Source organism: Rhinopithecus roxellana, chromosome 14 (assembly GCF_007565055.1).
Source record: "Rhinopithecus roxellana isolate Shanxi Qingling chromosome 14, ASM756505v1, whole genome shotgun sequence".
In the NCBI taxonomy this organism is placed as follows: domain Eukaryota; kingdom Metazoa; phylum Chordata; class Mammalia; order Primates; family Cercopithecidae; genus Rhinopithecus; species Rhinopithecus roxellana.
Genome location: NC_044562.1, coordinates 93,011,864 through 93,024,127, shown reverse-complemented (window position 1 = coordinate 93,024,127; position 12,264 = coordinate 93,011,864). Strand labels below are relative to the sequence as shown.

General features: G+C 43.3%; 1 protein-coding gene across 4 annotated transcripts in view; it reads right to left on the bottom strand.

The window, feature by feature from the left end:
* NRP2 (neuropilin 2) overlaps positions 1–1,684 on the bottom strand; it is a 115,120-nt gene extending 113,436 nt beyond the window's left edge. For all 4 annotated transcript variants that reach the window (XM_010352641.2, XM_010352643.2, XM_030916703.1 and 1 more), the window contains exon 1: positions 787–1,684. In XM_010352641.2, the coding sequence (XP_010350943.2) occupies positions 787–859 (73 nt within the window). In that variant the 5' untranslated portion in view covers positions 860–1,684. The remainder of the gene's footprint in view (positions 1–786) is intronic.
* Between the last annotated feature and the right edge of the window lie 10,580 nt (positions 1,685–12,264).

The window sequence follows — 12,264 nt, the reverse complement described above, 5'->3', positions numbered from 1 at the left end:
AGCCTGTCCACATACCCTTTTTGGCAGTGGGTGAGAACAAATTCCACTCAAAAGTTTCTAACCACGAGTGAGAGACCTTTGAGGGCCTGCAATTTGTTTTAGCTAATAAGAATTTCTAAAAGGACATATGATTTACTTTCACAGACGACACATGGATGAAGAGAGAAGAGACCAACTGTCTTGGTTGCCAGCAGTGCCCAACCCCAAGCCCCTACCTCAACCACAAGCCAACTTGCTTCACCAGCCTGAGCCCTATGATTCTGAGGCATAACCAGCCATTCTCCAAAGAATCTACAGCATTTAAAAACCAAAACTAAACTCTTGTCTTTCCCAAGCACTTCAGTTAACATTGCTCAATGTAGCTAAGTGGAGGGAATGCAAATGATTTATATTTCACTGGCTAGTTGGAGAAACTCAAGGGAGATGTGTTCTGCTTCAAGACAGGGAAAAAAAATTCCCAAAAACTGTAATGCAAAGGCTTTGTAGTATTTTTAAACCTTTGATTCAGTCCATATGTGACATCTGAACACCGCCAAATTCTGTTTCAAAACACACACACACACACACACACACACACACACACACACACACACTCCTAGCAGGAGAGAAAAGTTGGGTTTTAGCAACAGTGGTGGTGTAGGAAGGGCCGGCTGGGATCTCTCTTTAAATTATTGAGTACTGAGGGAGCCTCCTTCTGTGCCTTTCTGCGTGGCCTTCCTGCTTTAGCGGTCGCTTTTAAAGGGGAAACCATGTTGCAATAAATAGAAAAAACTTTCAGTGGCTTACCTGGTTGGCCTCTCACTTGGTGTCTTGAAAAGTAGAGGGCTAAGAAAACCCAGGTGAGAGGAGACATATCCATTTTGGAGAAGGTGGCTCTCTCCAGAGCTGGGTTCGTAGGTTTCTTGTTTAAATCTTTGTATTTTTCTCTCTCTTATTTTCTTCCGTACAACGTCTTATGCAGAGGTTTCTAATGGTCAGTGTTTCCCTCCTGAGTCCTGGTGGCTTGTCTTCACCTTTATTCTTGCTGGAATTTCCACCTCACCAAGGGAGAGTAGCTCCTGAAATCAGCGAGGAGGGAACAAGCCGGGAAGAGGACACGGTTTTCCTCTCAAAAACAAAACGCATGTATGTTCTCTCCAGTTCCTCAAAGTGTCATTTCCTTTATCCTACAATATCACGAGTATTTCCCGAAAGCCAAGCGTAACAATAATGATAATAATAATAATTAAAGCCAAGACTTGCCTTGGGCATCACACGGCCCCCAGGCAGCTGTGTGATCTCAGAGGCGTAAATTGACACACATCCCGCGGCACCCTTGACGGACACGCGGGCGGAGGCAGCAGCCGCCGGACAGCCAGAGTGGAAGGCGGCCGCCCTGCTCTTGTCCTCGCCGGGTTCCCCCGGCGGGAGCCTCCACCAACGGCTACACCCGCTTGGCCAGCCTCTCGAGGGGAGTCTGAGGAAGGAAGCTGCTGCTGCTGTTGCTGCTGGTGGTGCGGCGGCTGGGATCGCCTGGGAGTGAGCGAGCCCCTCTCCGAGTTCGCTGGCGCCCGCCCTCACCTCCACCTCGCCCAGTGTCTGCGCGGCTGAGGATGTGCTGGGGGCCGGCTGCAGGCTGGTGCCTCGCTCGCGATCTCTGCCTCCCCTCCGGCTCCCCACTGCCTTTTCAGGCCGAGCAGCATGTGGATGTCAGAGCCGCGGCAGAGCTATCCGATTACGCGCCGGCTCAGGGCCCGCCCCTTCTGTGTTCCTGATTAAAGAGGCAGCCGCGGAGACGCGCGGCGCAGAGCCGAGTGCCGCGGCACCCACCTCGGGCGGGGCGGCGGCAGCTTCTCCCGGGCCGCCGCAGGATCGAAGTTAAGGCGGCGCCTAGCCCACAGCCCCTCGCCCGCGCCGCATCTCCCGCTCGCCCCCGCGCACCTCCGCGCCGGGCCTCCAGTGCGTAACGCCCTGGGGAAGAAGCGCCCCCGGGCACCTCCAGGGCGCGCTGCCCTTGGCCGTGTCGCCCCCACCCGAGGGAGACCCTGGGGGAAGGGGGGAAAAGGTTTGTTCCCCCTAAATTCCACGACTCCGATGCCACACACGCAGAATCCAACACAATGCCACGCGCAATGGCGTTACAAGAGGAGTTGGGTGGCGTACGGTGTTTGGGGTAGCAAGCCGTTCGGCAGCTCAGCCATGCGTTCGAACAGGCAGCGGTGCGTGGCGGCGACACACACCGTCAGCCCGGGCTGAATAAAACCCCAAACACTCGCTGCGTTTACTACTCAGATCCTTTGTTATGTCCCAAACATGCTCTGCTCCTCTCTGGGTTAGGATTTCGTTACCCTTGCGCCTTTAACTTGTAACTATCCTAAAAAGAAGAAAGACTTTCTTCAGCAAAGGATTTCTTCAGGTAATTAAATTGGATTCCCTCAAGTCCCCACGAAAAAGTATGGGTGCTTGAAGGCTTCTCATCCAAATGCTACTGTAACTACGTCTATTCACATTTTCCCCCATAGAAACGTGGTCATAAAGCCCAGAGAAAGAAAACAGCATTATGCCAACTATTTTTAAATGGAGGCGTGAAAACTGTTTAGAGGGAACTGCAAGCTAACAGTTGGGGAAACACTTGTATCTTTGTTTCTGAGGATGGCTTTGTGGATTCCAAACTGTCTTGCTTCACCAGACACCTATTACTACATTATCATAAAGACTCCCACAGAAACTGCCTAAATTACACCCTGCACATGTACACCTTTTCTGCCACAAAAGAGGTATATGAAAAATAAGAACATTCAGAAAACTGTTTACAGATTAAGATTTTTTAAAATTAAGAAAGTAAAATTTTCTGTAGATTAAGAAAAATAGTTTCGGTGACAAGAAACACACACCTGACTGTCCCATTTTCTTCTTGGCTTGCACTTGTGGATTCTTCTGGGTGGTTTCCCTCCTTATCTGGACTGGCCCATTAGCTTTGTTTATCACTTTTAGTGTTTGAAAAATCTGTAACTCCCACTTAACTGTTATTTACACTGAGATAACCAAAACAAAATTGAATCAGAAGTGATTTGCAAATAGTTGAGCCAAGCTGTGTTGGGGGTGGGGCGGGATTTTAGAGTGGAAATCCACAGGCTGAGTATCACACAGTTAATCTCAGATGCCTGGTTGGGAAAGGCACAGAACAGAGGCCTCTGAGCTCTTCCAGGGAGCGTGTCTCCTGGCTAGCCTAAATGCTGCCTTTCATTCCCTCTTTGCCTCCCTCCTTCCCCTTCCTCCCTCCTTTCCTTCCTTCTTCCTTCCTTCCTTTCTAGGCTTGAGAGCACATCCACATTATTAAAAACTCCAGACTTAAATTTCTCCTCTTTAAAGCTCAATTGTAAAGAATGACTCCAAGCCTCAAATATTTAACAAAGTAAAGAGGCAGTTTGGATTATTAACCTTAAGCAGAGATCCCAGTTTATGTCATTGCCAAGATGCTAATCTAAGGACAAATAACACTATCTGTAGTGACAGTCCCTGAATAGAGAGGGTCATTTAGTATCACCTGTCCCCACCACTCACCAGGCATGCCAAACCATTTTAGCCAGTGCCCAACATGGGAGACTCCTATTTCTGAGAATAATGTAGCTTGGGTTTAGGTGAAGGGCACTGTGAAAGGGGGAAAGAAGAGAGAAAAAGTAAACCTAGAGCCCACTGGAGAACCATAAGAATGACAACCCTGGACTTCTGGTCTTGGGGTCTCAGGGATGAAGGTCCCCATCAGGCTGCTTCCAGAGTGGAGAAAGGTGAGAATCAGTTTTATTCCTGGACCTGGTTGCCCACACTATGACTTTTCATTTTTCAGAGGTGTCATACAGGGGACGCTCACTTACTTCCTGGGAATCCTCTGTACCAGGGCTGCAGGACTTCTCACTCTCCTTGAGTGAAGGCCTCATTTCCTGCAGCTGGACAGAGAGTGAGTCTCAGGTTTCCATCCCTGGGGACTCAAGCAGCCAGACCATTTTTTAATCCTCTAGGGGGCAGCACTCAATAAATAATGGTAACATCACCTAGGGTCACACTTCTGGTGGTGCTTTTAATTCCAAGGAGTTCAAAGTGCTTTATCAGACCAGGGAAGATTCAGAGTGAGGCCGATCTCTCCCCAGCCTACTCTGAACAAGACCCCACCGGCCCAGGGAAGGCTTAGAATTGTTTTAACCTAAGACTTCCAAGGACTCTTGGGAACTAAACACAAACCCCACATGTGCCACATGGAAAAAAATCTTTAGGGAAATTCTTCACACTGGGGCTGGCTCAGACCTGCCAGTCTTGTTTCCCTCTAGACTGGGGTCTCAGGGTTTGACTGCAGTTGGTTTGGTTTCCACCAGAGGTGTAGCGGTAAAGAGCTAGGCACTGTGCTTTTCAGCATTTTGTGAGTCCACCTCCCTGGCCCATAGGGAAGCCTGCCTACCTAAAGGCCAGTGTCAAAAATCGGGTTTGTGAACAAAAACACTGAGCTGACTAGAAAACAGCGAATTAGCGAAGCTGAGATTCCTGGCCACATCACTGACTCACCTAGGATGTTTCATGTCATTATCCTTAATTGTAAAATAATACTAGATGATCCATCACACATTCCATTCCTTTGACGGGAAGGGATGTGGAGGAACATGAAACGGATTGGTAAATGATGCTAAGAGAAAGCTGTTACCAAGCCACACCCCCGTGGACAGTTAAGTGTTCCCCGCTAGACAGTCCCAAACCTTAGGGTATATCAACATCACCTGGAGCAAGTGTTAAAAATTCAGATCCCTGGGAACCATCTTCCTGCAGATGAAATTCCTTGGGTCTGGAGTGGTCTTTGGGAATCTGTATTTTTAACCCACATTTTAGGTGATTCTGATGCAAAGCCTCCACAGACCAGTAGTTGGGAACTTCTGATCTGATGTGTTATATTTACACACAGCCTTCCATAAGTGCTCTTCCATTGAAGGAAACTTGGACAGGTATTCCTTCATATTTCCTCTCTGGGTACTTTTCAATATGGGGCAGATGTTTCAGGTTTCTTGGAAAAACCACCAAGAACAAGTTCTCGAAAATGCTGGAGTGGTGGAATTCCCAGATTTACCTGTGACCTTTAGCAGCAACTGCAGAGAGCCCATTTGAAAACACCAAAAGCCTCGCCTCACGCAGGCAGCAGCTTTGCAGGGACATGTTCAAAGTACCGGCTGCTGGATTTATGAGCTGGAGTCAGACCTTTCACCAGCAGCCCACTCAACCATTGGTGGTTACTAGAGGTTCGTTTCAGGTATGCGTTTCCATCTGTGTTCATCCCACTGTACTTACGAAATGCTCATGGATGCATGACTATGTCAGAGGTATGAGAGCAAGACAGAGATTTAGGTCTTGCCTCTCGGGAACACAGGATCTAAAAGCTCCAGAAGTTTCATGCTTCCACAATAGATACCATGTGTCACATAGCGCTTCCCCTTATCGGAGCCCTAACATCAATAAGCTCTCACCCTGAAAAGGGGAGATCTGAGGCATAATTGCATCTTAATCTGTAATTTACCACACTGCCCTAGTTAAGGTTTAGCTACATCTGTCTCAGAAGCTTCAGTTAAAATGGAATAGGTCCTAATTTATTAGTCTCTCTTTTGTTTGATGTCAAAGTCCAGGTTTCTGGTCAGTAAGGTTTTTTTTTTTTTTTTTTTTTCTTACTCGCCTTTTAAACAATCAACATTTTTTTTTCAGCATACTTGAATATTGCCCAGTAGTTTCTATTTGACATTTCTATTCTAAATCGATATTTCTAGTATATTCTATTTGGTGGGTTTCCGGAATCCTTACAGATTTGCATAAAGTATTGAAATCTCCTTCACTCCACACTATGTGTATATCTCATTGCTTCCTCAGACACAAACACTGGATGTGGTAGGAGGGACCCTTATGAGACAAAATTTAAAAAGCAGCAGCAAAATGTGCAAAATTCATTCAGACCTCCCTGGAATCCTTAGAAAAAGAACCTAAAGAAGTCCTATTGCTTCCTCCAGTCTGCCTGGCTTTAGCATGAGTCTGATCTCCCTATGCTACACTAATTTTTCTACCTTTGAGGCATAAGCATTTCAAAAAGGCCCAGTCAACCCTCTCCCTTAAAACAGTACTCTCTAATAAATCTTCTGCAAGGACAGCAGTCTCTGTGCTGTTCACATGGCTACTGGGCATTGGAAATGTGGCTAGTGTGAATGAGTCACTGAATTGAGGTTGTATTTAATTTTATTCATTTAAATGTAAATTGCCACATGTGCTTACCAGCTACCATGTTGGACAACTCAGTTTCACAATCAAAAGACCTGAGCTGAATAATTCCCATAGAAACCCACAGAAATTCACACCCTTATCAATCTCTGTGGTTACCATACTTGTTTGCCAAGAAAGGAACCCCAGTATCAGCAGAAGTTCTGACTGCCAAGGCAGCATTTGAAAATGCTCACTGTCTGTTTGACTAAGGAAGACAAGGGCTAGCTTATATTCATATTATTGTCTACCATCCTGTGTTCTTTCTACGCTCTCTTGGATGACTTTCCCAGAGCACTCACCAGGAGTCAGGGTCTTTATGATGCTTCCCCAGCTTCAGGCCTCAGCTCCACTCGTCGGTGGAGACCACTGCAGAGAAGCACGTGGGGGCAGCAGAAACCTTGAGGACAGGGCAGTTGGACATTCGGTCTCTACTTGGGTGTCCTTGAAAATTCTGTTAACCAATTTGGAACCACTTTCCTCACCTACAGAATGATGGGTTGATTTGAATGATTTTTAACCTTATCTGGTTTTGAGTTTTGGCTATGACTATTTCCTGATCCCATTCTCACTCATGGATTTAAAACTGGTATTAGTCTGAATTCCATAGGCCAACTTAAGCAAGTTGAAATTAATGTTCTTTTATCCTTAAATTGTTAATGTATGGGTGGGGCTTCCATGGATATTCCATCATCGTAGTATTTGCATTGGGTACTTTTCTCAAAGAGCAAGTGCTACTGAGTATGTCAGGCATCCTGGCAGGGCTTTTTGAGGAGATATTTTTCAACAAGGCTTTTTCTAGCCTATCATAAAAACACAGATTCCACTTGGTAATCACAACCAAAGGCCAATAATTTATTTGTAACATCATAGCACTTATAGGTTATGCGATTGGATATTTTAGGGCTATGATATGAAATTTTTAATCATTCAGAAATATTTTGAACAGAAAATTCCCATTCTCTTACTAAATTCATAGATGAATTTTCTTGGAAACTTGAATCTTCCACCCACGAGTGCACATTACTTTGCCTTCATTCACATGCGTATGTACCCTATCAGATCCCCCACAGATTTGTAAGGGATTTTTTTATTGTTGCTGTTGCTGTTTTCAAATTTGTAACCTGTGACTTATGGTGCCTTAATTAGACATCTACATGTCAGGTGATTGTTACATTATGATGACTATAGCTGCTAATTTGAGCATGAAAGTCTTGATGGAAAGGCAGTAGTCAGGGAGTTGACCTTTTGCTATTGAGGAGACTCCAGGGTGGGTTAATTCACACCCACCATAGTCATTAGTTCCCACTCTCCTCCTTCATATTTACTCCTACACAGTTTACAGAGCTGCCAATCAACCCTTAGTATCTGGATGAGCACACTGATAGGGAGGGGGCTGGAATGGTGCTTGCTTTCTGCTGCAACCAATAAATCATTTATAGAGGCAGTCTCCTTTTCCGTCTCCAGACTCAGATACTATTTATTTATTTCAAAATTAAATAAAAAAGAAAATAAGTAGCACATACACATCTTTTAAAAATTCAAATTACACAAAAAAAGTATCCTGTAGAAACTTCATACCTGTCCCTTAGTTTTCCAGTTCACTTCTTCCCCATTGATGCAGGTTTTGCATGTTCTTCCAGAGATATTGAAACGATATTGCAAGTTAAAAGCAAAGATACATTTTATGTTTCTCTCTAACTTTCCTTCTCTAGCTCTTTCCCTCCCTCTTTCCTCTAGTTCAAAGCAGTAATGATCTTGAAAACCATTAGGGGGCAGCTGTGACCAGAAAAGGAAACAAGAAGCAGAAATGAGGAACTAAAATCCTAGAGGGAGAGAGATGAAAAAGGAAATGAAAGGAATGCTAAGCAGAGAGACCAGCCAAAGAGAAAAATGGAAAAAAGAGGAAGAAGAAGAAAGAAAGAAACACAAGCATCATAAAACAAAAGGAAATGGAGAGCGAGGTGATGATATTAAAAAGCTAAAGGCAGTGTGTGTGTTAGAGGAGGGATAGCTTATGAAGGCCAGGGATCATCTGAGGTTTTGTTTTGGTTTGGTTTGATTTGTTTTTTTAAAGCAAACCTGTGGAGCCCGATTGACTCAACGTTAGCAGAAAGTAGGAAGTGACCTTTTTCAGAACTGGAAGGCATTCATTGTGCTGGACTTTACATTCTCAGGACATGTTTCAAACTGAAGGGTTCTGAGCACCCTCTGTCCATTTGGGCTTGCGAAGTGGTGGATAGGACTGAGAGGAACAGCTCGCTTGCCTTACATCTTCAGAATGCTTAGAAATGCTTTCAGGCCTCAGCAAGACAGCGAAATTAACCTGAATATAAAGGTGTAATTCTATTTCTCAGGGCAGCAGAGCTAAAAAAACGAAGAAAGGGGCTTCTTTTGAAGCCGATGTCATAATCAAAGTGCTTTCAGGTGTATTTCGGGCATACCTCCCCTGGTTTCAGCAGGCTAACTTCATTAAATCTCCTAGCTACTGCTTTAATGTTTTCTTGGCGAAATCCCCCAGGGTACATTAAGCAGAAACAAGCCCTCATGGGAGTCCCGTACCCTGATGTTTTGCATTGTGGATGGAATGCAGGGGCAACATTTATGCTGGAGTAATATTAAATGGGAAATTGTTTCTAGAGCACAATAAATACGATCACTTTTAGCTGGTATCTTCTTCTCTCTTTCTAATCCAAACTTTCCCTCCCCACCTTTAAAAAAGTGACAACAATTTTAGGAAACCCTGATCTAGAGTCACCAGAAAAATCATGGAATGCCTTCATTTATTATTTGCTGAATCTGATTCAGAAGGTAGAATATTCCCCAAGCTGCCCCAAACTCTATGCCCAATGCTACTCATCAAAATTCAGTGAAAACTTTTATTTTAGGATCAAAGACACCGGCTCTCGGTCACATTTGTTAGACTCATATGTTTACTGAAGATCCAAGATGGATAGAGTCCACTTTGGGCATGCTGGGGTTATAAAGAAAAAGCCTGGGGTGCACTTGCCCTAGGGAACCCTTAAGCCCTGGACCAGATGAAGCTGGAGATTTCTCCAGTGGCCATTAGAGTTTTGATGGATTACGGTAAATTGCAATTTGACCTATTTTGAACAGTGGTCATTTTACAGAATGTGAGGTTTCTCCTGTAGCCTAAAGTGAGAAGCTCTCTCTAATCCCACCTCTCTCTCTCTCTCATTCCCTTTTTCTGTGACATGGATTCCCAGAGTTTAGTTTCTAAGATGTTTTAAAATTCATTCTGGAAACTTGTCCAAACCAAAACCTCTGACCAGAAGCAATTTGCTTCCCTTTAAAAAGTACCCTAAGGTTAAATTACATATTTACTTGACTTTGTGTTTCTTTGCTAGAATTTGGCAAGGATCTAGCATGTGAAAACATTTCCCATTTGATTTCTCATTTCATTTGATTATGACTTAGAAGGAATAAATGTGATTTTTGGCCGTTCAACACACCTGGAAGTATGTGTTCATCTTGCTGTATTTGACTGACAGTATTCTCATAAATAGTGTGGCTTCTCCAACACTGAGCTCCCCTACTCCTTAGAAAATGGAAGAGTTCGTGGGGCGCAGTGGCTCATGCCTGTAATCCCAGCATTTTGGGAGGCTGAGGTGGCAAATTACTTGAGGTCAGGAGTTTGAGACCAGCCTGGTCAACATGGCGAAACCCCATCTCTACTAAAAATACAAAAATTAGCCAGGCGTGGTGGCAGGTGCCTGTAATCCCAGCTACTGAGGAGGCTGAGGCAGGAGAATCACTTGAACCCAGGAGGTGGAGGTTGCAGTGAGCCGAGATCGTACTTCTCTCTAGCCTGGGTAACAGAGCAAGACTCCATCTCAAAAAAAAAAAAAAAAAAAAAAAAAAAAACCAGAAAAAAAAAGAAGAGTTATATTTTAGGGGAGAGGAGTATTCTGGGGCAAGTCAACTTAATAATATTATTAGACTAAAAATATAAGACAACGTATCATAGGATAGGGAACTCAGGGTCCTGAACAGGGGTCAAGAGACCTAGATTCTGGTTCTGGTTTTTGTGTTGATGCTGTGTGTGCCTTGGGTCCCTCGTTTCATCTTCTTTTTCCTCACTCATAAAAAGGCAGGTTGTTATTCCACAGCAGCGATCCTACCAAACTATTCAGTTGAATCTACACTTGATAGAAAGCAGGGTCCAATTTAGAGCCCTTGTTGATTTTTTTTTAAAAAAAGTATGGAACATATGCTATATGCCAAGCTCTGCATGAGTGGAATAACAGCCAGTGCATCTGTGAAGGTGGCTGTTCTCAGGAGCTTCACTTCCTTAAGGGAAAGACAGATAACACTCAGGACAGCAATGAGCAGGATATTTCAGATGGTGATAATGAGTTCTAAGAAGAAAATAAGATAATGTGATAGACCAGGAAACCAGCAATCAGGAAATCTGGTTTAGCCCTTCCACTAACCAATGCTCTAATGTAAGCAAGTAACCTGGCTCAGGCTCAATCTCATCTTTAAGATAAGGGGTCTTACTGTTAAGTTACATTAGTGTTTTTCAGAGTTCAGACTGAGATTCATTAATGGGTTATAAAATCAATTTAGAGAACTGTGATCAGCATTTTTAATGTAATAAATCAGAATAAAATAAGAATATGTATTGTTTCATGAAAGTGGTTTGTATATACATAAATATATATATCCATACATATATAATATGTATATAAAAGGATATATATATGAAATATAAACATACACAACTGTTCTGGGTCCCATGTAAAACATACTTTTGTGTGTATGAGTTGTCATAGATTAGATGACCTCTAAAATATTTCTCAGCTTGCCAGCTCTGATTCTATTAAATTTTTATAGCAAGGGCCTAATGTAGCATAGTTTTTATTTGATTTTACTTATCATTAAATAAATAGTAGTATTGCTCTCATCAGAGAATCACAGTGTTTAACTCAGATTCAGTTACATGATTGGTGCTTGATAAATGTTTTTTGAATTAATGGAAATGAGATTTATATACTAGGTCTTAAAATAAATATGGCAACCTGATATGAATCACCAAAAAACTTACCAGTCAATGCATCAAAATAATTTATTATATTTTCCTAAATGCCAACCATATAAATGAAATTCAAAATTTTATTGCCCTTTCTTTTTGTGATACTAGGAAGAGCCTTTTCTTAGAATTCTCAGAAACTCTGTTAATATTAAAAGCAAAAAAATAAGAGCTTAAAATGTTCTTCCCCAAGAAAGGCAAACTGCTTTCTTCTTACTTATAACTGTAATTCAATAAACCTCTAGACTGTTTAAAGAAAGAAAAGAATTAGTACAGAAATTTTTCTATTTCTTTTCCTTAAGGACCCAGATAATTCTGCCTTTCTAAAAATTCCCCTGACCTTGTGAGTTTTCATTTTCTAAGCCACCTTTCTCAGCATGCCAGTAATTTTACTTTAATGCAGACTTGTTCCTTAGTTATGGCTTAAGTAGTAGGCTTCTCATTCTCAAAATTACTATTACTATTATTATTATTATTTTTGAGACGGAGTCTCGCTCTGTCACCCAGGCTGGAGTTCAGTGGCACGATCTCAGCTCACTGCAAGCTCCGCCTCCCTGGTTCACGCCATTCTCCTGCCTCAGCCTCCCGAGTAGCTGGGACTACAGGCGCCTGCCACCACACCTGGCTAATTTTTTGTATTTTTAGTAGAGATGGGGTTTCACCATGTTAGCCAGGATGGTCTCCATCTCCTGACCTCGTGATCCACCCGCCTCGGCCTCCCAAAGTGCTGGGATTACAGGCATGAGCCACCACTCCCGGCCTCAAAATTATTTTTTTAATTATACATTTGATTAGAGAATAGATGACCCAAGTCTTCCATCCTTCCTCTCCAGGAACCCTTGTTGACATCCACTGGGATGGGAGAACCAGAACAAGGAGATCCCATTGAGGAATCAATGATACATCATCCTTAAGAAAGAAATGAGTCAGCGGACCTCACTCAGTGCCCAGTG